At 37.9% G+C, this 27,830-nt stretch overlaps 1 protein-coding gene across 10 annotated transcripts; it reads right to left on the bottom strand.

The window, feature by feature from the left end:
- Positions 1–333: 333 nt before the first annotated feature.
- On the bottom strand, positions 334–27,830 carry LOC306852371 (putative sodium-coupled neutral amino acid transporter 10). Of its 10 annotated transcripts, none has more exons than XM_079389124.1 (18): positions 27,568–27,809; positions 26,383–26,599; positions 25,956–26,073; positions 25,646–25,691; positions 25,459–25,552; positions 24,553–24,696; positions 23,457–23,581; positions 14,918–15,020; positions 12,576–12,758; positions 11,290–11,401; positions 9,748–9,854; positions 8,264–8,426; positions 6,023–6,184; positions 5,476–5,931; positions 5,135–5,233; positions 4,315–4,335; positions 3,383–3,547; positions 334–3,214 (listed from the first exon to the last, which is right to left on the bottom strand). In XM_079389124.1, exons 2-18 carry the CDS (start codon positions 26,470–26,472, stop codon positions 2,034–2,036), a joined length of 3,369 nt encoding a protein of 1,122 aa, XP_079245250.1. In that variant the 5' UTR covers positions 26,473–26,599; positions 27,568–27,809; the 3' UTR covers positions 334–2,033. The 10 variants fall into 10 exon arrangements, with proteins under 10 accessions (XP_079245250.1, XP_079245252.1, XP_079245248.1 ...); XM_079389126.1 differs by having other exon boundaries at positions 5,485–5,931; XM_079389122.1 differs by lacking the exon at positions 23,457–23,581 and adding an exon at positions 21,870–21,994.

The following is a 27,830-nucleotide window of genomic DNA, read 5'->3' as shown; positions in this document are numbered from 1 at the left end:
ATGTATTTATTATCCAAATGCATGGCATGTCAACCAGTGATTTTTGAAAGTTTTAAACATCTATAATTCCTGTACGGTTATCATACATGTTGTATTTATGACTTAATATTAATTGAGAGACTAAATAGGATATTTGTACTTTCAAAAATTAGTCACAGTTCAGATGAAAAAAATATTACAATCTAAAACATAAACCACCATACATCACATAAAAACCCTGAACTTCAAAGAAGAGGAAGAAAAATGTACAAGCAATTTTTAAACTAAAAATAAATGGAGTTGAATTGGAGAATGATGCAAGCAACACAACAATAATTTCACAAAGAGCTGCTGTTACATAAATAAGTTTATTAATTTATCCCAATTAAAGAACAAAATAAAATAGTTTGGGCATCGAACAGTCATCAACCTCTGAAATCTGCTAACATGTAAATTGAGTTATTTTTCGATCTACACATCATCTGGTAACTGTATATGGATACGTGAGCAGTGTTACTGACCACTAATGCAGACAGCTTTCAATGAATCTCATCTGACTTCAAATCATCTCTCTATATATTTACGTTCTTTTGAAATAGGAAAAAGATCCCCAGGAAATTCATCAAGAGAATACAGTCTATTACCCTGACTAGTTTAACCAGCAAGGTATAGAAAATGCAGATAGGGGACAATAAGTTGCAATCCACACACAGTGTGGGTGTAACAGACTTCAAATACACATCACTGCAGAAACCCCGTAAGGCAATGACCAGAATCAAATCTTTATAGGCAAAAATATGGAATGTTCAAGAGAAAAGCAATCCAACCCTGAAAGGAAACCTGCTGCACAATGAAACCAAGGAATTGACTGTGGGAAACAGTAATGTTATGTTCAACACTAAATCTGGAATATATACATGATTCGATTTCAGATCAACCTCAAAAGATGAGAGTTGAGTACTTTCACAAAGAGTCACAGACAACTGAAACACATTGAAACAACCAGAAGAAGAAGAGAAAACTCAGCTAGCAAAATGATTCAAATATTTCATTCACTTATAACTGGTCTGATTAACTATTAGTTATAACCGATAACTATATAGTTAACTTTTAAATAAACTGTTAGTTATAAGTTAACCATTTGGAAGGAAAATCTGATCCTGAAGACACGCACAGAAAAAAAGCACTCCTTCCATAGACAAATTTAACTGCAATTAAAAAGAAATAAAAAAAAAAAAAAGTTTCATAAAGGACTTTGGACAAATACAAAAGAAATTCAACAGGTTTTTGCTGAAAACCATTAAGGAAGTCTCAGCCTGGACTTACAAGACTTTTAAAAACCACTTAGTAATTTACCAGTACACTGGAAAAACAAAGATGTCTTAACGTAGAGTGACCGTAGTTTCAGATAATAACATGTCACACTATTCTAGCAAACAGATGGACCTCTGAACCTGTTGGCCAAAGTAATATTATCACTCCATTTTCATTATACAGAATTGCAGATTGAGTAAATGGTTCAATAGTTCCTAGAGAAGAAAATAAAGCTTCTCCAAAAGCTGAATTTTTTAAAAAACCGCATCTTATATTAATTTGGCTTCTATTTTCATTCACAGAAGATAAACTTCAATAAGGAAGAATGCAATAGTGAAGTTACTAGCTGTACAATTTACTATAGCAGCCACAAGGGGGTACACTTGTGCCGTTTTCCTATGCGATGGTCCAAAACACAATATTCTGAAAAGCCCTGTGTGCCCATCAAGGCCCGTTTTTAATGTGATGCCCTCTCCGTTTATTGCACCAGATTCAGCAAAATCTCAAACAAAACGATAATGGAAGCTCATAAGAGACTATGGATCCAGTGTTCCCGGCGGACAACTAAAGGATCAAATCAAAGTGCCCACTGCCATCATGAACCCAAAAGGAATGTTGTGTCTTAGATAAAGGCATCTACTTTTAAAATGAGGAGGAAAGAGATTCTTCTCACTGCCAGATCACTGTACGTTTTTGAGAGGTCCACTGAGAGGTTCATGGGGTTGTCATTCTGGAACAACCTACTCTAGGTCTTCATTCTCCTGCCTGTGAAACGTCTGTTTAAGCTGGCGCATGTGAATCAGAGATCCCGCCAGGAGCTGCCCGTTTAGGTCAGCTTGCAAGTCTAAACCTCCTACGTCCCGCAGGTCAGCGCCTCCTCCGCCCTCAGGGTCCAGAGCTCTGCGTCTCCTCTTAAGGTCCAGCCCTCCATCCTCTCTGCTCCTCTTTTCCTCTTTCTTCTCCTCTTCTGGTGGAACTATATTCTCCTTCAAGTCCCTGCCTCCTTTTTGCTTAGGCATTGGCAGGTCTTCTCCTGCTTTGGCGGCATCACCATCCTTTGCGTCAATGACCTGCTGTAGTTTGTCTAGTTGTTCTTTCTGCTCGAGTATTCCTTTCTCTTTCTCGGCACGCTCCATGATCTCTTTATCAGTCTTCTCTCGTTCCCGTTTCAAATTCTCATCTTCAAGACTTCCCTTACCCTGTCGTGCATCGATGACCTGCTGCAGCTGGTTTAGCCGCTCCTTCTGCTCCAACAATCTTTCCTCTTTCTCGGCACGCTCCATGATCTCTTTATCCATCTTCTCTCTTTCAAGTTTCAACCTCTCCGCTTCAAGCCTTTCCTTCTCTAGCTGTTCCTTTTGCTGCCGCACACGTTCTAGCTCCTGCTCACGTGCCAGTTCCTCTCTTCTTTCTCGTTCCTTCCGCTCCTTCTCGACACGTGCCTGCACCTCCTTCTCAATCCTTTCCTTCTCCAACTTTTCTTTTTCTATTCTCTCCTTCTCTGCCTCCAGTTGGGCCAATTTCTGCCTCACTCTCTCCTCCTCTTCTGCAAGAGTGTCAGGATTGATTTTGGCTGCTTCTGGTTCTCGAGGACGCAGAGGAACACCTCTGGCACCGACCTCTGGAGGTAGTGCTCCGTCTTGCCCTGCTTGGTTGTTTAGCTCCAGCTCCTCCTCCTTGGGAACTTTAACACCTCCATCTTGCACCGCTTCAAGGGCATTGTTGGGAAGATCGACTACGACTTGAGCAACTTTTGCTTCTGGGTCTTCAGGCCCTGCGACAGCTGCAGCTACATGCTTCGGCTCTCCCTGGGGCTGCTGGAATTGGTCTGGAGCAACAGCGGCATCTTTAGGCTTCATCACCCCTTCCATCCCTTCGAACTCCTTCTGCACAATGTTCCCCAACTCACCTACACCCTCTCCTAAAAAACATGATGTGTTTCATTATTACACTGCATGCAAGAACACTTCAGCAGGAAGCACAACACTGGTAACTCTAATGGTTAACAGAATTATTCTCTTTTGTTCACCAGTGGCAGAAAAACTTTCACTTTTTACGTCTAGACAAGTTCGCTGACTTTCAGACCCACCTGCTACTACCTTTGGTTCTTCTTCTCCCTCCTTAATTTGGTGGATCTCCTTGTGTTGCTCCTCAATAACAGCCAGGAGTTTTTCCTGTTGGTCCAGAAGCCTTTTCTGCTGTTCCTGCTGCTCTTTAATTACCTGGAGCAGCACAGCGTGATCCAACTGACCCTCTGAGGATCAGCCAAGCAGAAAGGTAAAAAGTTAGAATGAATATATTGTAGTATGCTTATGAAAGTGTAATTAACTGTGCTCAAACATACTTGTCAATCTGACTGTTTATGAAATTAAGGAGCATAATTTAAAATGACCAAAAAAAATATATATATATTCTTAGTTTTTCTGAAGAAAACGTTAGTGGTGCATGTCCATACAACCATTATGTTGTATTTGGCCTGATAACTTTCCCACAATTTGTTAAGCTATGTTATGCAAGTTTCCAGAGCACTGTTAATTTTTTTAGGTGGTTTGTAGAAAGTTTCTACATGGTTAGTAAAGCATTGCTACACATCTACTACTACTAGGAGATTGCTATGCTGTTCTGTGTAATCTGTAGTGAATTTCTCCGTTTCTAGAGTGGTTTCTACAGTGTTTCTATGCACTTTGTAGGGCATTGCTATGTAGTTACTAGTCAATATGGAACCCTAACAACATCAATATGGAATTCTACCAAAGAAGTCACTTTCATCATCAAACAAGAGAAAGACTAGGGATCCCAATTAATGTCAGTTGACTGTTCAGTTATGTTTCCAGAGCTATAGTACAGTACACACATCTGTAAACTACAATAATGGTCAATGTATCAACATAGGCAACAGACTATTGGTTATTAACAACTATACGGGTTGAAGCGTGAGTGGATGACTGTCAAAAATAACAGCAAAGAAGACAGACTGAGTTGAGTGAGAACAGCAGACATAAGACTGACATCATTTCGTACCTGCAACAATCTTTTTAATCACTGTAGGAGGCAGGAGTCCGTGGCACAACAGAATGGCGGAGGAAGATAAGAAATTGAGAAACAAAAGAGAAAAAGACAGCAGAAAGAGGGCAAAGTGCCTTAATAAAAAACAAGCCATGTGAAAGAGACAGATTTAAGATTTGGTGCATCTTTGCAGTATATCTGAGTGCAGCAATGCAATGTGACATTTCAGATGTTGGCCAGTTTGCTGAGAGAAAGTAAAACAAGCATTTGGAAAAGAAAAATGGCAAGTTGTACAGTGCAAAAGACACTTTTGAGTTTTTAAAAAAGTGTAGAATATGTATCATTACAAAACAGCTCTAATGTGAATTGGTAAATATTATTTTCAAGTGTAAGAATTGCATTGCATTGATTGATTACCAGTGTTGTTATGGTTAACTAAAACTATTAAAGTATTAAATAAATAAATAATCAGCAATTGAAATAAAGCTGCAATCAAATTAAATATATTACTTAAAAGAAAAAAAAAAAAAAGTAATGAAAATTAGGAATGTTGCCTTGGCAATTAACTAAAGTTTAAGATGAAATAAAACTGTAACAAAAATAAAACAGAAAGGTTTAACTTAAACTAAAATCAAAATGAAAAACTGAAAAATAAAGCCAGTTCAAAACCATCCAGGAATGAAGAACAGAAGCATGCAAAGAGAAGCAAAGATCGCACCTGTGAGCTCAAACATCTGACTGAATGACTGAACAGAAAATTTATAATATTTCAAACCACATTTCCTATAGATTCTGGACAATATTCTGTCAATGTTCTGATGGATAAAGCACTCACCTTCCATCTTGTCCCCATCTCCATCCTTGTCTGCCCCTACATCCTTTCCATCTGGACCCTTCTGTTCCTTGTGCTCCTGTACCAGAAACTTCTCCTTCGCTGCAGGAAGCAGTTGATTAGTGAACAAATCATTACAGTGGAAAAGGTCATATGCTTGGACCTTATGATGTGCCATGTCATATCAACAAAATATGAATAAAAACAAAAAGGTCAAAGACGTTGTTTACAAGTCACTTAGAGCCTATCAGTCATGTACGCTAAACAGAAGCTAGATGTTTACATTTTCTGAAGATCTGAGTGGTTGCCAGAGTTCCTAAGCAGATGCTAATGTGTTCACTCACATTTCTCACCCTGGGGTTCAGGGGCGTTGTCCATCTCCTCTGGCTTCTTCTCTCGGGGTGCTTCATTCTCGTCATGCTGTTCTTTCACTTCAGGCAGGTTGTCTGGTTCTTTATGGACCACCAAGGGCTCGACCTTCTTCAGATCCTCTGGATTTTTTGCCTTGTCCAACACTTCATTACCTGCATGCTGGTCCTGATCGACATCCCTTTTCACCGCATCTTTTACTTTTGACTCCTCCTCTTTCACAGCTTCCACCTCTTGTGCTTGCCCCGCCCCCTGCTCAGCAAGAAGCTCCTCCTCTTCTCCGGCAGGTAGTTTCTTTTCTTCCTCCACAACTATAGGTTGTTTCTTTTCGTCCTCCAGTTCCTCCTGGTTTTTGATCTCATCTACCTGAACTCTGTCATGAGGGATGGGCGGCTCATGGCGATGGGCTTCCCCTTCTCGGACTGCAACACCTGTAGAAGAAAAGCCAGTTCAGTGTAACTGCTCACAGGTTCTCATATGTCACAAAACCATCTAAATTACACAGCTAAATTAATGTATTACCTGCTTCAGGGCGGTCCAGCTGAACCTTTTCCTCATCCTTTCGATCAGCCACTTCCACAGGTACTTTAATTTGAGGGGGATCTTCTGCTGCCTTCTCTACTGGCTGTTCAACCTCAATTGGTGGCTTCTCTCCTGGATCAGGTTCCAGTCTATTCTCTTGCACTACAAACACACAGATTAGACGTGTCACAATGTACAAAAAAATAACGTCAAGTTTCTGTGTGGGGTGAAAGACATGTCAAATTTATCCCACACCCATGGCTCTCAGGCTTCATGTGGCTCTTTAATGGCAGTCTCAAAATTTCTTTTTTTTGTTCTTTAATTAGTTTTTGCCTGAGGTCTGTCAGATGTAATTTGCAGTGTCAAGTTACTTTGATGAAGACCCTACTTTGGGTACAGACAAACCAGGATCAAGCTAAATTATGTTAACAACACTGCATAGGTCTTCAGTGTAAAGATAAAATGTAAGGTCAACATGAAACCGCATACACAAGCTATTTTTGTTTTATAATCTGACTTTTTTGTTTTTCTTTTTTAAGTTTAAGTTTTTTTTTTTTTTTTGCTATACAGTCCAACTTGTCAATTTTAAATAAATAAATAAAGTCTTAAAATTAAAGGTTTTTGAGATAAGAAATACAAATTCAGTCAACTGTGTCCAAAGCTTTGACAGTATATACTATCATTCAAAAGTTTGAGGTCGGTAAGATGTATTTTTAAATAAATTAATAATTTTATTCAGCAGGGATATATTATATTAATCAAAAGTGACAGTAAAGACTTTTATAATATAACAAAATATTTCTATTTTAAATAAATACTGTTCCTATTTATCAAAGAATACTGAAAAAAAGTATCACTGTTTCCACAAAAATATTAAGCATCACAATTGTTTTCAACATTAATATTTATAAGAAATGTTTCTTGAGAATCAAATCAGCATCTTGGAGTAATGAATATTGAAAATTCAGCTTTGCAATCACATGAATAAATCCCATTTTAAAATATAAAATATAACAGAAAAGTTGACAAAGGAGACTTCTTTAAAAAACATTACAACATCTCCTTGACCCTAAATTTCTGAATGCTACTGTATATGACAGGTGGTTAGAGTTGACAAATTAAATAATAAAGGGTTTGGTGACATCAATCGAAAGTAAAGTTGATTCAGAGAAAAAGTTAATACTTTTCAACAAATTGCAATGAAGCAAAAAAATATCTTGTCTTTTCTGCTGCAGCAGTCCTAAAAATCCTACTGAGAGTGTCACACAAACACCAATAGAGGGCAGCAGAGCATGAAAGACCAGCAAGACATGAGCTGAACAGTAGAGGAGATTTCTAATAAGGGTACGAGATAGATGCTCAGTGCTTTCCATATAACCTTGCCACTCGTCCTGTGCAAAACAGCCTTTGAATATTTACAATGTCCACACCTTCCTTTAACCTGGGCCTGTAGTGTACTACCATAACAGATAATCTACTGCACGACAGCGTATATGCATACGCAGAAAGGAGTTACACATTGCAAATGAGAAAGGAAAGCAGTTTTCATTATCTATGGGAGTTGAAAAGGAAAAAAAAAAGCGTACAGTAAAGGGGGTGGGGTGCACTTCCCTACAATTCTGAAAAGCAAAGCGTGCGTGTGCATACAGCTGCAAATGCACACTTCTACATGCCCGCGGGCCCCATGTTCCTCTCACTCACTCACTGAGCCCCGCGTTTTCACACAGCTGCCCTCACCTACACGCCGTAAACAGGAAACAGGTGTGGAAGTGGGTGTCCGCTCAATGATAAATGCCAGTGTCAGTCAGCAGGAGGGAGTGAGAGGGAGAGGAAGGAGGAGTGGCAGAACAGAAAAGGAGAGGTAATGGTGGATGAAGTTGTTGGGACGCTCCTGGTATTTGCCTTATTATGAGCCTCTGTCCTGCATCGGCCCGTGTTGGAGGAAACACTGTTGTTTCTGCCCTCTCCTAGATTTGGACGCCCTCCCATCTCCCTCCCCTGACTGGAGCCATAACGGGAAATCGCCACCGGCCGTGTCACTGCTGCTCTGGGACAGCGAGCGCTCAGGTTTGAAGGGCGTCATTCAGGTCACTGATTCAAAGCGAGGCCTGCTACTGGAGCTCATCATTTGTGCTCCTTCACTGTTCTTTTTCTCATTATAACTTGTCCTTTCAGAACTTCCTTTTCTATTTTGTGTCATTTATCAACTGATAACTTCATCAATATAAAGCATAAATGTACCTGGTCCTTTAGGCAACTCAGGCACGACAAGGATGGGAGGCTTGTCCTCAGTTTTTGCAGGGACGTCTGGAGGGGGGTTTACTTTCTGTGGCTCGTTGGAGGAAATGGACAGCGTGGTGAAGGTACTGATGAGCAGGATGCCGAGACCGACCCACAGAACCAGCTTTAAAAAAAAGAGATGAAGAGAGAAATTAAAAGAGAAAAAGCGTATATGGTCCTTTAACATATTTCAGTTAAATATCAATGGTGTGATGCAGGTGTGGCTATATTAACTACATGCATAAACATAATAAAAAATACAATTTATCCAGACAAAGACTTAAATGCACCACATCTATGAAGAATATTTGATCAATTTCTGCATTAAAATTAATTTTGATATTTTTGTGGAACATAACAAATACATAAAAGTGATGCAACTCGATTATATAATGAACAACAAATGTCTCATGCACATGTTGCTATATGAAAAAAAAAGCTGGAAATTATATCACAGTGTCAACAAGTTAAATATATAACTATCTGTTAAATATTACATAAACTGATAATTTGACCTTTTTATATTAATAAAGCTGGCAAGGGTGTTGCTGGCATCCAATCTACAATAATGTCCTACAATCACATTAATGGTGCACCAAACGCTGATGAAATCTATTAAAGCAGGTCACTCCCGGTTTCACTGCCCTGATCTGTGGGTATTCTTTGTGCAGCGGTGGACCTGGATATGTCAGGCTGCTTGGCATGAGACAAGGCAGAGTGGCATCATCCACTCATGCCAACACAAACATCTGCTGCGCTCATTATGACAAGAAGCTCTTTTGGAATGGTCCTTGCCCCAATATCAGGACCGCCACCCATTTGGGAGGACTCCAGTGTTTGGGAAGTAGCCCTGTGGGCAGAGACTCATGGGCATGGAAGTGTGGCATGGTTGGCACTAAAGAACAGTGAACATACACAATGTAAAAAAGGTGAGGAAGACATCAGCATTGTGGTTACACATCATCTAAGATGAGACCTCAGTTGCTTTCACTCTATTGTGTAAGAGTAAAGGCATCTGTAATTTGGGCAGGAGACGGAGGGGGCACAGCCCGAGGCACAGTGCCAGCACACACACTGTGGCAATGACTCCACACAGCAAGTCAGTGCACTCGCAGGATATCAAAATTAATGACAAACTCCATTACAAAGAGAGAGGAGCAGCTGCCTTTTCTCCCTAACACACAATTCCAGTGCATTCTTCTTCTTTCAGATCACATCAGATATCAAACAGACAAAATTTATGCGCTCTCTTTAGATTCTTTGCCCTTTTGCGTTAATGAGCTACATTTCCATTCAAAACTTTGGGGTCATCTTTTTATGTTAACCAAGGCGGCATTTAAATTAAAAACAGTAAAACTTAATAATGTTAAATATTACCACAATTTAAGTTTTATTTATATAGATACGTCAGTTGAGTAAAACAATGACTGTCGGATGTGCTGTACCTGTGCAGTCCAGGCGTTCTTCATGATCTTCTTGTAGATGAGAGCTGGGCAGATGAAGCAGATCAGACTGCCCATGGTGGCTCCAGTCAGACCCAGGATGGTCTCCACTATGGCATACACACAAACGTACATTTATTTTATACAACTGTTCTGTAACCAAAGATTAGAAATTAAGGTCTTGAGGCTGTTGATTAGTGGTTGCTAGGGCATTGCTAAATGATTGAAGTGGTATCCTGGTCTCTAAATATGATGAATAAAAATTTGAGGTAATATTAGTTATAGGTCAAAGTTTACAGATTTCAAATGTACTTCACTTAACAAATCCCTATCCCTAATTATAAGCAATAGTAGCAGTGAGACTCACCTTAGCATACACCACTAATTAAGCATCTAACAAATTCATAGTATGCAACCAATAGATCCAGGTATAAAATATGATTGAAGCTATAAAATAGCCCATACACAGTTGAATAATATATTACTGAATTAAGTTGCTACATTACAAAACCAAAACAAATGTGAGGCTGATGGACTATATTACTTGGAAGAATAGATTTGTGTAAGTATTTTGCAGTTAAGAACTGTATTTATTCATTGTCCATTAATGCTATCAGATTTCTAATTACACTCATTGTTCATCGGTCATAATTTGAAAGTTTCCAAATGCCTTGTAAAATGTCTGGTGGTGTAATTATTAAGCAAAAATAAATAACTTTTGAAAACTATTTTTCATAAAAACTAAATTTTTTTCAAAATGTTTCAGATTTTTAAATGTTTTTGAAAAAAGTATTTTATGCTCACCTAGGCTAATTGCTCTTAAGGTATAAACCAAAATAAATAAGTGCACAAATCTATTCCAACCTGCACTATATATAGACCCAGCATGAGGAGGCAGTTTAAACCAGAAAAAAATGGCACAGGCAATCTACACCATCTCATCTCCTGAATCACCACAACCATCCGCCATCAGTCTTTCTCCCCAGACCGCTCCATCACACGCTCCCCCCTCATCCTTCTATCTGCCTCCTACCATCCTTCCTCTACGCTGCCCTTGTGTTGCAAGGCTGGGCAGTGGGCCCAGGGGGTGTTTTTCATCCTGAGAGCAGCCATATTGTTTTACTCAAATTTATGCCCTGCAGTGTCTGCTTCCCTATGGTTGGATATGTGGCCGTGAGGACACACCCACCGGTGGCCAGCGGAGCCGTCATGGAGGACAGAGCTATGCCTTTCCCCCATTCAATCATCTCTGCGAGTCTCACCTTCCCTTCTCTATTAGTCTAATTGAGCCCACTGAGCCAAATGGAGCCCAAGCCAGCGACAGCCAATCTCCATGAAGAATGAATAAAACATGGCCCGCCCCACCATTGCCTAAAACACACATCTTTATCATCCTGTTCCGCTGAGAATGAATGGACGGTATAGAGAGGACAGATAAGGAGTGATTGACAGAGAGATATTTTAAAAGGGGAGATGAAGTGGGGTGTGACATCATGGGGGTATTAGGGAGAGTAAAAACTTAGTCGCACACACAAACAGACTTACCGTTAGGAATGAGGATGCCGCCCAACATGGTGCCAAAAACGATGCAAAGAGTGATGCTCTTGAACCGAAGTGGTGGCATATACCCACCTGCGGCGAAGGTGCCATCCTTTTGCTGAAAAACAGAGACAAACAGAGCACTTTTACTAACCTGTTACTAGATTCCAAGCACACATGTAGTTCTCCAAGCCTCTGTTATGGCTGAACAAGTGAAATGCATGTACGGATATTGGGTTTGGCATGCAAGCTTCATAAACCCCCCTCCGCTCTGTTGTCAAAATGCCAGATTTAACGACAGCATAAAACCCCTCTGCCGACCGCGAATCCAGCCGTGATTTGAGCTGATTCAGCGTGGCAGCGGCAGTGAGACAGCGAGCCAATGTCTTGGCTGGTTTATGGAGGAGATCTGGACCTGTTCTCATCAATCCAGCCCCTTTTATTTCCTCCTGAATCTCTCCGTGCCCCAGTAGTCTGCTGTCTGTGGAGGCTGGATCAGTGTGTCTGAGAGGTGCAAGGAAACTTTGGATCTCAAGGGATCCATACCGAGGCACAGAGCAGGCAAATGCATGCTGACTGAGACCAGACTTGGGGTCTGACATCAGCCCTGTGTAAATCTGTTAGGCTCAATGAAGTCTTTATTGAGTCCATTAAATTTAGCAAAATACTTCTGCAGCTGGTGCAGTTTATGTGCATCAGGAAGGAGGAGACACCCGAGTTTGTCCAGACAATGTCCAGATGGTGCCAAGTAAATGATTTTAAAAATAGGCCAAGAAATTTGCTATGTTTAAAAATGGGTATTAATTTGGTGGACGAAATAGGATGTTGTTATTGATATGCACAACCAGTTCCAACTAGTCACAATACACATCACAGGGACTTCTGACAGTCCTGTCTCAATTCTACTTTAAAATAGGTCAATCCAACGCTACACTATTTAGGTTCTCAAAAGTAAATGGTGAATGCAATAAAAACAGAAGTGCTGGGGTTAGAAAAGCAGTCATCATATTGAAGTCAAGGAACCCAAAGGGAGCCAACAAGGAGGTTTAGTTTAAGTTTAGTGAGATAAATCATGTAGAAACATTTAAAAATAAATAAAATAATAATAGTAATAATAATAATACAATATAATATTTGAAATACTGTATTCATATTATATTACAGTATTTTTATACATGAAAATATATTGCTATCTATATATTTTAGGAAAGGGGTCGGTCGCAAGGGAAACATTATATTTGGGGGTCCATGGCACCAAAAAGTTTGAAAACCTGTCTTTGTAAAACTGTTACCTGCTGCTCGAATAGCATGGTGTTGATAGCCTGTCTGCAGGGCAAGATCATCATGGGAAAGCCCACAGCCACAGACATCATGAAGCCCACACGGATCATTTCCGTTACCAGGTTAGATGGAAAGTTCATCAGTACGTTCCCAGCAATGTTATCTGTGAAGCTCACATAACCGAAGAACCCCACCTGGAGGAATACAGTACAAAGTACAGTTAAGCGTTTGAGTCTTATGAAGGACAAATCTGCATAACACTCAATACAATATAAAACAGCATTCATAACTTTTGTAATGGGATTCATTTCCAAAATCTAAATAGTAGATAAATGTAAGGCAAGACTTCATTTTATCCATTGGATCATGAAAAGTTGTTATAGTATTGCTTTATTCTTTTCTGAGTACAAACGTTGTTTTAAGAAGTTTTTATGTTCACTTAAAAATCATCAAAACATATTTTGCATTTTCGGCACAGTCCTTGTTTAAATATATTCACTGCGGTTTTTCAATTCAAAAAGTCGGATCACAACTCTCAAGTTCTAAAGTAATGTTTGTTTGGATGCAAACATAGTAAAAAGAATGTGTTACATTGACTTTCCACTTCAGTATGTGGTATGTCTGAGCAAACACATAATTTCATACAGGGTCACTTGATCCTGCTTGAAATGATCAGGACTAATACTTCTTATGGCGTTGTACAGAAGCAGCCCAACAGAGATCCTTGTCTCTTTGATGACCTCACAACACCTCCTGACTGTGCAATGATATTGTTTTTATGTGATGAAAAATAGCAAGCTGCTTTTCAAAGGTCTTTAAAGCCTGTCAGCCCCCCGAAGGCCCTCTCTACAGAGAAACAAAGCAGTGCCTTCCCTCTCCGACCTTGCTGGCCTTGATCTATCCGCAGAGGAAAAGGTTCCCTTCAGTAGCAACACCAGGCAGAAGTCCTTGAGCCCACCACAAAACTCCCTCTCTATTCTATTCTACAATCCCTCCCCTGATTCAATTCAGCTTTTGTTCAAAGAGAAACAAAAAAGCAAAAAGATGATGAAATATAAAAGTAAAATACAAAGAACACTGCGAAAAAAATCACGAGCAATATTATCTCCCAAGGTAACGTTTATACTCCCGCTTTCAGAGAAGAGAATGGGGACCAGAAACATTCTGACGATGTCTTAAAACACATTCCACACAAAGTGGCCCTGAAAATATTTATGAAGGAATAAAAGAGACACGGCATTTGATGTTGATGGAGCGTGTCAGTGCACGTGGGTCACAGAAAAACGTGCCAGTCAGTCTGACCCCACCGCCTGAGTTCTCTCTGTTCCTTCGAAAAGGAATCGGGAGGACATTCCAGGGTATCAGTGTGCGCTCACCACCCACAACAGGGGAAGGGCGATCACCTGTGGGGCTGGATATGGATCTAAGAGTAAGAACGTGAGCAGACAGCAGCTCTACCATCCTTGAATCCTCATTTCTTTACCGTGTCTGAGGCACATGCTCCCAGGAGCCAATAACGACAGAGCAGCTACAAGTGTTAAAAGTTTCACAGTTTCTATAAAAAAAAAAATCACTTTGGATAAAATGTTTGGGGTCAAATTTTAAAAGTTTAAATTATTCTCACCAAAGCTGCATTTATTTGATCAAAAATTCAGTAAACCATTAATGTACAAGCATTAATCAAATATTATTAAAATGTATTCCTATCATGACACAATGATGCTCACACAAATCATTCAAATATGTTGATTTGGTCCTCACGAACCATTATTATTATTGTTATCAATGTAAAAAAACAATGAAAACAGCATAATATTTTTGTGCAAATCGTTATAAATATTTTTCAGTATTCTTTGATAAAAGTTTAAAAGAGCAGCATTTATTTAAAATAGTAATCTTTATATTATACATTTAAATTATAACTGTCTTAAGTGTTACTGTTGATCAATTTAATGCATCCTTGCTGAATAAAACATGAATTTATTAAAAATAAATAAAAGAATCAGACTGACCCCAAACATTTTAATGGTAATACATATACTAATTTAGACAATTTTATCGTCATATGACATGACTACCAGAAGTGCAAGACATTTTTACACATCTCTATAAAAATATGATTATAATAATTATGAAAGATCACTTCTCCTTTGTCAGCATTTTAAAAAGCAGCAGATATAGGTGGTCAGATTGCACTGGTCAGATTGGAAGCTTTAAATAAATAATTAGCTATTTAACTAGTCACTCCGGTTGAAAAGGTTACAACACAAAAATAAATGGAATGGTTATTGTTTCAGCCTTAACAAGCTGCTGATAATCAGTTAGCAGTTGATGAACGGTCTCATACACTTACTGTGATGTAGAAGGTTGTGACCACGTTGAGCGAGGAGGTGAATATTGTGCTCATTCTCTTCACTGATGGCTCATCCAGGCTGTCGTAAGTGGGCAATACTTGCCTATGGAAGACAAAGCTTTTTATATACATTAGGCTCAAGATTCATACATTAAAGTAGGTCAATACAACTTAAAACTATGACATACTTTTGATTACTACAGCTATAAATGTAGTGTTCAGTTATATTTGTGCAGCTCATATTTTTGATTAAATATTTATATTAGTTCTTTAAAAAATGTTTGTTATTTGAGCTGTAAATAAGTCTAAATCATTGTTTAACAGAGGGGCTACAGTTCTAGGTGGATGAACATTTGGTTTTGTAAACAGTTCATTTCTTGTGAATGTTACCAGGTCTAACCATTTTACATGGACTGATCCAATATGTTTAAAGTAAACATGATTTTTCTCTGTTTTTACCAACTAAGAGACAACATATTACAATCGACAGCATGTCACAGATAAAGTCTACAGACTTGCATTAAACCTAAAGCATTCCTTTAAAGTATCAAAATACTAAAGGACACATTATTATAATATATGCACAATTTGTGCAATGTCAGATTTATAGTAACGTTATCACAAAATATAACAAATATAACATTATGTGAATTCACATTAATGCTTATTTATGGGTTACCTGAAACTGACCAGTCACAGTATAATCATTATTTAGCATAGGGACATACTGAACTGTGCATTTGAGCTCTAAGAGACATAAGCATGCAAGAGAGCAAGAGAAGCAGGAATTTAATATAGAAAGGCCATCACTCATTTCAGACACACAAAAGACAAAATGGAGGGAGAGTGGGAAGGAGGGAGAGTCGAATTGGATGAAACGAGCACTGATAAAGGGTTCAGTATCACTGAGAAACAAAAAACAGCTACAAAAAGAGCAGAAAAAAATCTATGTCTGTCATCAGGACAACCAATAAAACCAGACGCCAGCAAAACATTAAATGGGGAATTTACAACGGCTATATATTAGCGACAAGTGCTAGTCAGACTTTAGCATGTTATAAAATTTCCTGGCAGTATGGGCTATTGTTCGGGCTCTCTTGCTCTCAGCCCACTCATAGCTCTCGTAGACACAGTCGGAGCCCATTCCTGCTTTTATTAGGATATACAGTACCACGTTCTGGGCTTTTTAAGCCAACGCCTGATCTCACACCAAAGGCCAGTCTGTCTCGTAGCTGGAACTCACTCGCAATAAAAACCAGAGCAGTGGAGAGAGAGAGAGAGAGAGAGAGAGAGAGAGAGAGAGAGAGAGAGAGAGAGAGAGAGAGACAGAGAGACAGAGAGACAGAGAGACAGAGAGACAGAGAGACAGAGACAGAGAGAGAGAGAGAGAGAGAGAGAGAGAGAGAGAGAGAGAGAGAGAGAGAGAGAGAGAGACGTCCATGTAGACTTCTACATTTTATGTGTATTTATTTTTTCACTTATTCATTAAAATACAGCAACACAGCACAGTTTTGATATTGCTCAAGCATTCATTTTCCATTCAAACTTAGTTTGAGGTTTGAACATCTCCCACTGACTTGCATTACAAAGTTCACGGTCAGTAAAAAAAATTGAAGAATTAATACTTTTATTCAGCAAGGATGCATTAAATTGTTTAAAAGTAACAGACGTTTATAACATTAGAAAATATTTAAATGCCATTTTTTTCTTAACTACAAAAAACTGTATCACGGTTTCCAAAAATTTGTAGCGGTATAACTGTTTTCAACAATGATAATAATAAGAAATGTTTCTTGAGCACCAAATCAGCATATTAAAATTATTTCTGAAGGATCATTTGACACCAAATACTGGAAAAATGGCTTCTGAAAATTCAGCTTTTCCATCAAATTAATAAAGTATATTTAAAATATAACAAATTAGAAAATACTTTAAATTGTAATAATATTTTATAATATTCATATTTTTACTGTATTTTGAACAAATATTTTTGATTCAAAAACATTTAAAGAATCTTACTGACTTTTGAACAGTAGCACATATTGATAGAATGTCTGCCATTCAAAATATAGTGGAAGCTGGCATTCTAACATTTATTTGTATACGGTATTGCACAAGTCTCTACAATTGTCTACAGGATGCCAAAAATGTCTATGATCTGAATGTGGCATAATGTAGGATTCAGATCAAATAAAATGTTCAAGTAAACACTTATTTACTGACACCATTTGCCACCCAATGGTTGATTCTCGTACACAATTAACAAAAACAAGTCATTTGTTGAGGCACCATTTACCCGGAACCAAAGTCTAAAATCTGATTTTACTTGCCTTGCAAGCCTTAGTAATTCCCTCACAAACTACAAATCTGAATTTATAATTGCCATCGGTTTAGGTTTTAGTCTTTCAAGTCCTTCCAAAAGCTTTTTGGCATCTGAATCTGAGAGAGAGAAATAAGAGGTGGTGGATGGAAGTCACAAAGCCAATCAAAAGCTTTTACAGCCATGACATGGATACAAAATAGAATTCCGACAAAGAACTATAATTACATAGAATTCAGTGTCATAAGACTGAAAGAAAAGACCCCAAAAACCTATTCCTGATGAAATTACAGTGTGTGTGGAGGGGGAAGATCAGTGATGCTACAACTACTCTACCAAGTGTTGACACAATAATTATTTTGTAATACTGCTAAAATGATCCCGTCATAACACCTAAAGCTGTGAACCTGTGACTTTATGCTGTGTAAGCTGACATGACAATTTTACGATAGGAATAACACCATTATGGTGTTTACACATTACAGTGGAATTTTCACATTAAGCGGGAGCAGTATGAGGGCGCCAATGGACCCAGATTGCTGCTCTTCAATGAACAGTATCTGTTCTATTAGTCAAAAGAGCAAGCAGGTCAACTTTTCTTTAAAGATTCAATTTGGCATCAAATAGAGCTCGTACTAAATGTACTAAAGTAATAAATGTAAATGGATTGGTAAACGTAGGCGCTGACAGAAACTGTTTGTGGTCGGATCAGAGGTCATGTTGCGCCGTCTCGCTCTTCTAATGATCGGGTGTAAGTGGCATTGTATGTCAATGCCAGCCAAGAAGCCACAGCCAAATATCACTCATCACCCTTCAGAGAAAGAGAGAGATAGTGAGTGTGTGTGTGTGAGAAAAGAGGGAGTTACAGTAAGCTTCAAGAGCCGCATTACCTCATCCACACCAGAATCCAACACTGACACCTCCTCCACCCCAACACCCTCACTCTCAAACACACACACACACACACACATCTGCACACTCAGACACCTCAATTCTATTCACTTCCAAACTCATTAATATCCAGACAGACACCATGTTAAGAATAATAGAAGGAACCTTCAATGTATATTTATCTGAGAGAATTGCATGGATACAAGTTATCAGTTTTGTCACAAATTGATGTTTTTGTCTGAGAATATTTTATGAACATTTATAATAATTAGAAATGTTCCTTGAACCTCAAATCAGCATGTTTAAATGGCTAAAGGATCATGCAAAACTGGAAGACTGGAGTCATGGCTGCTGAAAATTTAGCTTTGTTATCACATGAATAAATGACATAAAAATATTAACTAAAATGAAAATAATTCACAATATTAATGTTTTCACTGTATTTTTTTAACAAATAAATGTAGCTTTGACAAAGATACAAACACACACGTGTGTACACAGTTTCATCGGGCGTATGCGCCTGCCCCGAAGAGCAATGAAGTTGGGCTCAGGTTGTTGTGGGAAGTCGTGGCCTAATGTTTAGAGAGTCGGACTCGTAATCGAAAGGTTGCGGGTTCGAGTCTCCGGCCGGCAGGAATTGTAGGTGGGGGGAGTGAATGTCCAGCGCTCTCTCCACCCTCAATACCACGACTGAGGTGCCCTTGAGCAAGGCACCGAACCCACAACTGCTCCCCGGGCGCCGCAGCATTGGCTGCCCACTGCTCCGGGTGTGTGTTCACGATGTGTGTGTGTGTGTGTGTGTGTGTGTGTGTGTGTGTGTGTGTGTGTGTGTGGATTTGTTCACTACTCACTGCTGTGTGTGTGCACTTGGATGGGTTAAATGCAGAGCACCAATTTCGAGTATGGGTCACCATACTTGACAATACGTCACGACTTTACTTTACTTTTTACTTTTGTGCTGTGGGATGTGTTTCCCATTCATTTATTTATTTGTGGTGACCCACCACGATATCAAAACTGACCGATTTTCCAAAAGGCTTCGTTGAATAAACATGAGCACGTAATGCACGTTTAAAAATCAAAACGCGGGTGTTTTATCACTGTATTTCTGAAAGAAGACTGCATGGCTTTAGAAAATATTCGATGTCATTTTCATTGCATCTTGCATGTAATATTAATGCCTGATAAAGCAGCGTTTGTAAGCTCAGCAAGCTTCAAAAAATAATCTACTCTAGAGGGACTTATAAACTATAGCTGTTGTTATGATTCTATTTGGATGTCTACCAGAAGTTAAGTTAGGGCCACAAAAGCGCGCATGCGCAGTAACTTTTGTTTATGTTGTTGCCGTTGAAAACTCAATATATATATATATTGCGTTAGACTTTAATTTTGTCCGTCATTTTGATGGACAGGGTCATAAAAATTCTGTCATAATCCATTATTACCCATCATTTTAATTTTCATATTTTAATTATAATAACCCAATTAATTGCTTTTATTTTTGATCACGTTTTAATTTTTTTAATAACGAACCTAAAGGACGAGCATATAGGCATTTATTTATGAAGACAACAGATGAACACAGACTGCGTCACTTTTCATGTTCAGTTCGACACTAAAAACAACAAAATATCCTAGCGCTGGTTAAAAAAAAAAAACGATTTCTCTGTTTTAATAGATTCTTATTTTTATGAACCAATATCGTTTAACTCCCAATCGATGCTGTTTTCATTTGATGAATGCACAGTAGGCAATAGGCTAAGCTTTGTGCGTTGTTACTTTTGATATGAAATACAGTCTCAGATTTCAAATTCTGTCCATTTTATTAGGAAATTCAAGCAACAAATACCGTTTTGGTGCTCTTTAATGTGACGTGATAGATCGCTGTAGACACCTCAGATCAAGTAATTCGCTTTACAAATACTCGCCTGTGCGAATTTAAAGGCATAGCAAAAGACTTTTATTTTTGTTTTGGAGACGATCGCGCGCTCTGCTGCCTCACTGGACAGGCTAGGAATATGTGAATGTGTTTATATGATTATATGAATATATCTGGATATATTTATTTTAAATGTTTACAAAAACAAGATTTTGAATTATAATATTAGACATGCCAGCTAAGTAAATCTATGATAACCATATGTTATATCATAACCCTACATTTCACTGCTGGTTATACCCTGTATAATTGTGTATGTGACAAATAAAAAAATCTTGAAAAATCTTGAATCTTGTGTATTGTAGAGATTTTATGTGATATATGGATATAGTAAAACTACAGTGGAAATGATTTGCACAATAAGAAATTAAACTTCAAGGGAAAAGAACAGCTGAAGGAACTAGGAGTGGAAGATCAATGGACATTGGTAAATGGCTTTAATGTTGTGAAAGATATGAAACAGAAAGAAACGAGTCAATGACTCTCCATGCCAAAATTTGAGATTACATAACCAGGTAAACACTGAGATTACCAACCCCTTGCATGGTTAGTATATTTGAGCTAGCGAAAAGGAAAGAAAAGAAACAGAAAATTAGGTCAAGATGGAGAAAAAGAATGTGAATTCTAATCAAAGTGGATAAACACTGGACAAATGTCTCCCAGCAGTATCAAAGACCTGTAACAATGTTAACTATGAGCTCAACATTAGTCTATGGTACTCCCACAACATATCAGAGTTTCAACATAATACAAATAAAGACTGTCAGTGTACATTGGTTGAATTCATCAGGGGAAGCTCTGGTCACGGTGAGCTCTTTATGAACTATGATAAACTGCAAAAACTCATCATTCCTTGTTTACGAATCATTAATGCTTGTGTGAGAATGCACTAATATTTCAACTGTATGCAGATCTGACAAGCTGCCAACTGACGAAATAAATCAAGACGACCTTGTGGGTCAGTCTATTATTGCAAAAAAAAAAAAAAAACCAAGCTATTCAAACACGTTAAAAAGGGAAAGCGGCCTTTCATGGTTAGGAATAGTTCCCTTATAAAATAAACTCATTTTGTCATTATTCACTCACCTGTCATTCCAAACCTGTATGGATTTCTTCCTACATGTTTTGACATGGCAAGTTTTCAATATGCACATATGCAATAGAGATTTTAAAGCTACAACAGAAGACATTTACATTTACATTTATGCATTCAGCAGACGCTTTTATCCAAATTGACTTACATTGCATTCAAGTTACAGTTTTTACATTTTATCAGCTCTTGCTTTCCCTGGGAAACGAACCCATGACCTTGACGTTGCTAGCGCCATGCTCTACTATTTGAGCTACAGGAAAGCCTGATAAAAACTTAAAGTCGATCTTTTCCTCCATAAAATAATGAATGTCATACAGGTTTCGAATAACATGACTGTGATTAAATGATCCCAGATTTTTTATTTTTGTGTCAACTATGCCTTTAAGAAACAGAGTTAGTGTTAAGAATAGGAAAAAAAACAGTACACACGGAAGGCAAAAAGTTAGACATTACACGCAGGTTAGTGCCACACTCAACTGGATAAAGAATATAGTTATGACATAAGCTGAGCACCTTCAGAATATATGAGTCTACCAACAAGGATCCATTTTCTCAGAGCAAACGCACTTGTATTAGATGCATTGGCTCTTGAGGAATGCCATGATGTCCTTTTGCACCATGAAAATGGAGCCCTACATTAAGCCTAACTGGCCTCATTCAGGCGACAGAAAGGAGGAGAGAGGCGGTGCAATGATTGTGGAGTACTTACGACTGACAGGCAAATGCCATGCCACAGATAGGGATGCAGCGAAAGACGCCGTCCCACCGAACGTAAATGGCCTTGTTCAGCCACTGGCCAGTGATGAGGCCATGTTTGAAGGAGGAGAGCACCATCTGTGGTGGAGGGGAGAGCAGGAGGGTTACAGATCGTCCCATAAAGACAGGACGGAGGGAGGAAGAGGATGACGAGAGGGGCAGTGATGATGCTGTGATAAGACCCTTAGACTGACAATGAAGAGTGCATGGAGATCCTGTAATCTTTTTATAGGGATAGTTCATCCTAAAATTAAAATTCTGTCATCTTTTACCTTTTCCTCACCTTCATGTCATTCCAAAAGTGGCATGGAACACATTATGGACAATGTGCTGGTCTCTATTTTCAAATGCTCAGATAAAAAGACAAAGATATTAAAGTATAATAAAAGTGACCCATACTTCCATTCCAAAGTTTGGGGTCGGCAAGATATTCCTATAAAAAACGTTCACCCAGGCTGCATTTATTTGATCAAAAATACAATGAAAACGATAATATTAGAAAAAAAAATTATGACAATTAAAAAGATTCTTTTCTATTTTAAAATATTTTGAAATGTAATTTATTCCTGTGATGACAAAGCTGAATTTTCAGCAGCCATTCACTTCAGTCTCACATAATTCTTCAGAAATAATTCAAATATGTCGATTTGGTTCTCAAGTTAATATTTCTTATTATCAATGTTGAAAACAGTTCCTTATATTAATTGTCATTTTTCAGGATTATTTGATGAATAGAAAGTTTATAAAAAGCATTTTAAACAGAGCTACTCTATTTGAAGATACTGTCACTTTTGATCAATTTAATGCATTCTTGCTGAATAAAAGTATTAATAAAAAAAACCTTCCTTACCCCAGACTTTTGATTGGTACTATATATGATAACTTAGAGTAAAACATACTGACATTTAATTACTGCCTGATTTGAAAGCCATATGGGTTTAGAACAACGTTACAGTGAGTAAATTATGATAGAATTTTCATTTTTGGGTGAACTACTCCTTCAAAGGGATAAAGAAAGGAAATAATTTATTCAACTAATGGAGGAAAAACAAATCATACTGATCAGCTTCCACACATAATTCAACGCCAGTTCATCTCTACAGGACAGCAAAACTTTCCTGTTGCATGCAAAAAAAAAACTTGAACGGTAAAATCAGATTGCTGCACACGTTTGCAGAAAACATTTGCAGTAGCTTGCCACTTTCCCTTCAAAATCAAGTGTAACCATCAGAATTACCACCAATCCCAACCCTATCAGATCTGCTTACCCAGTCGTAGGGTTTAAGTCCAGCGGGAGTATATCAGAGGACACTGGGTATTACCAAAGAGTCAAGACAACTCTGATGACACACAACACATATAAATTCTGCCACCATGGCACTAACCTCACACACTCACACACAAAAAACCCTGAACCAGATAGCACCGACAAACAAAGCTTTAGGTTGAATGAAGGTGGACAGAGGAGGAAGGGGATTTTGGGTAATGTAGTTGAATCCATGGTAGTGGTGTGGTCCGTTCTCTGGGGAGGATTACTTACGGGTGGCAGCAGAAGGTGGTGGCGATAATTGGCAGACACTGTATGACACCCTTGAAGCGCCACAGATGTACTTGCTCCACCCAGGAGCCACTGATTATTCCGTAACGCAGAGAGGACAACACTATCTATAGGCCGCCAAGTCAGAGCGATGGTCGGTCGGAAGTCAGCATCAGGAATGGGGGTGGGGCAGCGGTTCAGATGGGGGCAGAGGGAAAACATAATTAGATGGTAAAATGCTAAACTAAGAAATGGGTTGGGAAAACTGTATAGGTTGTGCACTAAGTAGTCTTTTGCTGCAGTGGAACACTTGACTGGCTGTATGATAAGTGATCTAGAAATAGGGCAGAACCTAAAATGTGTCTTCATCCTTCGTTTTATATTTTTCAAAATTATAATTTTTTTTACGATTGAATAAAAAAAAAAAGATTTTCAATATGATCTCAGCATTTTGAATGCATTGTTTATAACCTGGACAAAAACAACAACCTTGAGTCTTGAATTTAAGTACGAACTTGATTTAAAAGCTCTGCATACAACACTAACTCAGTATAAGGTTTCGGAATGTTTTGTAATGGTTCTCTTCAGTTCTTTCAGAACTTGCTCTTTACTCTTACGCTTTTTACAGATTTGGAGCAGGAAACATTGAAAATCTGCTGCCATGATGATGCATATTCACATTGTAATCACAAAAAAAACAGACAATCGTCACATTACACTCTTCAAAAGGGACAAAAAATTGGCAAATTTCTTTTCATTTTTTTTTTATGCTATAAATGAATTCCACACATACTTAATTCATTGAAAGTGAAAAACATGACCTTAAGCAACCATAACGAACAACTGCAATCTGAAGTGTTTGAAAGTCATGTTGAAGTGCACTCTTATGCTTCACAAAACATTTTTATATCATTTAATATACTCAAAATGCTAAAAAATCAAATTACTTTCTCATACAAATGACAAGCATAGTGAATATGTCTACACATACACATATATTCCTACAACTGCCTACACCTGAATGAGGGTGTACTGATGGAATCTAATAATATATTTTTCAGGGTTGGAGTTTGGATCTGTGGAAAGGGGAACGACTCACCGTGAACATGAAGAGTGTGTAGAAGATAAGCGCCATGGCTGAAAATGACTGGATTGATGACATCATGTTTCTTTGCAAGCTGAGCGGCAGCACAATGAACAGCGACACAGCAATCAGTAACACGATACGGAAGCTACGCGTCACCTGAGGGAGCAAAAGGAAAAGCAGTTATTGGCCAATTCAGAGCAACAAAACTGTGTGTGTGTATGTATGTAACACACACACACACACACACACATAACTAGCAACATAACACATAGCTATACGAAACAGAAAACATTGGTTATTTAATGTACAGTAAAAAATTGCCCAACTGTTTATTTATTCAAGACATTTTTTTATTTATTTAACCATCAGCATTTCATCTAAGATGCTTAAAGTTTTTTTTTTCTCCAGAAAACATGTCAAATATTCAGAAATGATTATGCAACCAAAACAAGAATACAAGAAACAAAATCCCTACTATGACTTGTCACGTTTTTTTGATCGGTCCTGTTTCTCAAAAAGATGGCGTAAGATAAGATCTTGCATAAGATGCTGCATGTAACAATGAAAATACAGATTTGTGGCCAGTAAGAAATATTTACAGCCAGTAAAATTTCTCAAATCACCTGTCATTGACAGGTGTGATAAAAAATTCATTTTCACACAGAAACTGTGATCTCATCTACACTAAAGCCATAAAAAGTCTATGAAGTGTTTTTTATGTTTACATGACACACAGCTCAGCATTTTTTTTAAAGATAGCGGCCTTTGATTTTTATCATTTCAGGAGGTTAATGAACAAGGACAATGATCAGTTCTGGGAAATGCTTATCATTAATTGATTTGGAAGAAATGTGTTGAAGTAACAACAGGAGTTAACATAATTTTAGTCATGTGACAAAATAAAATCTTATTTCTTACCTCCAGCCCAAGAAGCTGAGCAAAGAAGTTGGAACCCAGATCTGCGATGACGACATAGAAAGCAATACACGTTCCCAACATGAGGCCAATCATGCTGAAAACAGAGAGAGAATATAAGTAGATAGTACAAGTAAAAAGAGCTTATTTAATTCATGAGGCTAAAGATGAATCTCCATAGTCATCTTACCTTAATTCCACAAGTGCCTTGCCTGGTTTTCCATAAGCATGAAAAGCTGGGAAGGGAGAGAGAAATTAAAAAGGCTTCTTGTGAAATTGTCTTTTTTCACCGCTTTCACAAAAAGGGTTGTAAATTTTCCTCTTGACTACAATTTTTGAAAATAACACTAATATCACAAATACTACTTTTAGTCTGCATTAGCGGTGAGTTATAATAAATTATTCCACTGTAATCCAAACTGAGGATGCTTTAAACATTATTATAATGATGGAAATTGATGAAACCTCTGTGTGTGTCTGTTGCTTTCAGTCACTCTCACCTAGTCCAGCGTAAGTCCTGCGTTTTGTGTTACTGGCCGAGTGGACTAGAAACATGCAGGACTGGTGGGTCATCCACGAACAGAAGAACAACAACAATGTGCCCAACACAATTCCACACTGCAAAAAGAATGAAAAAATGGCTATGAAAATTAAGAGACAAACACAAATGTCCTATATATTTCAATTCCAGCCCCAGTAAATGTTACAGGCTTTTACTTATTCTTATACAAAATAAAGTGGACAGACTAAAATGGCAGCTTATCAATTTCTGATTCACTTTGTTCACTCGGTTAACACATTATTAACCAGAAAGGTCATGTATAAACAACTCCAAGTCCGTATGGTGGATTTCAACATATGGAATCCTCCTATAAGAATACAAAACAACACAGCACATGTTCCCATAAGCTCTAAGCATGTGTTTACCTGTTTGAAGCAGAAGGGCATCGTCAAGACACTCACACCCACGATGCTGTTTACAACGTTCATGATCAGACCCCAGTTTGATGCAGTCATTTTGGCTCTCAGACAGCTGAGATCTCTAATGTCCAGACGGGTGTGTGTGGTGCTTCCGCAATGGCCTAAGGTTTAATTGAGATAAGTGGCTTGATACAGCTGTCCTTCAACTGGCTACTATGACGCTCTGTGGAGATGCAGAAGAAAACAAATACACCAGCATCATATTCAACCCTACTGAATGAGAGATTTTGTTTTTTTAAATGTACTAATTTGCTAGTGTTATGCTTTATGCATGAACTTAATACAAAACAGCAATGTATAAACCATTAATAAACAATTAAATAGCTTATTTATTCATTTTGTATGTTTTACAACATGCAAACAGCTTCTGGAAAACAATAATCAATGAAAATCAAAGCATATAAAATCTACATAATACACATATTATTCTAGTAAACTCTATACCAAACAAACTATGGAATACACAAAATATGCTAGATTTAGATAGATATAGGCCTAGAAGATTTCCTTTCATGCTAAAGAAACTAGATCATTACAGAATGACATCTGAACCAATTGAACAATTTATCTATTGTTAGTTTACAGACATATTCAACTAACCTGATTCACTTAAAACATTAAAAACGACGTATCTGTAATTGCTGCACTGATTAGTTGTCAAATGTGTTTTAGGTTTTTCTGTCATATGGCAACAGTTGTGTTGTCAGGAGCACTTTTGAGTACTTTTACACAACTCATAGATCAAATTGATTGGTAAACTGTGGGAAGAGGATTTTTGAGGGGCTCAGTTTAAAATAAAATCAGAAACGGCAGCATGTGTTTGCATGCACAGAAAATGTGCTGTGTTTTTATTTTTCAAAAGCTCTTGAAAACAAACATTTAATTTATCAGAGTAATATCAATGTGCATGTGACAGCATAGATGAATATTACACATGTAATATATAATGTATAATGTGTATAATATTTCTATACACCCCAGAAATATTAATTATTGTATACTGCTTTTAATTGAGCTAATTTAACATGCTATTCGATACAACAATTAACATTTCTCATAAGTAAACATTGTCTGTCTATAAAGTTTCTCATATCAAGACTGAGGAGGTTATAAAAAAGTTTGTTTACATACCACGTCCACACTTTTTCCCATCAGTCATTCATTTCTAAGTGACCATCGGTTCATGACTGTGTTCAAACGATTGCAAATAAACTTCCTGCTATATTCGTGCCGTCTATATACAGTTACAGAAGATTCAACAAATATTTAGAAAGAAATTTCCCGAATTATGCAAAAATATCCTTGTTTCCTCAGTCTGTAACCAGGAAGTATGCGCAGCGCTACCAGTGTGGCGTTACCAAAGACACTAGTGCGCCCTGCTGCCTCTAGTGGCC

This window comes from Barbus barbus (assembly GCF_936440315.1).
Source record: "Barbus barbus genome assembly, chromosome: 32".
In the NCBI taxonomy this organism is placed as follows: domain Eukaryota; kingdom Metazoa; phylum Chordata; class Actinopteri; order Cypriniformes; family Cyprinidae; genus Barbus; species Barbus barbus.
This window is presented reverse-complemented; position numbering and strand designations above follow the sequence as displayed.

Excerpts from the sequence above, each read along its gene's own strand:
- LOC306852371 (XM_079389124.1), bottom strand. The coding sequence starts at position 26,472 with ATGACTGCATCAAACTGGGGTCTGATCATGAACGTTGTAAACAGCATC. Across the intron at positions 12,759-14,917 it reads TCACAACCTTCTACATCACA|GTGGGGTTCTTCGGTTATGT; the intron begins GTAAGTGTATGA and ends GTATTCCTCCAG. Across the intron at positions 11,402-12,575 it reads CCATGCTATTCGAGCAGCAG|CAAAAGGATGGCACCTTCGC; the intron begins GTAACAGTTTTA and ends TCTGTTTTTCAG.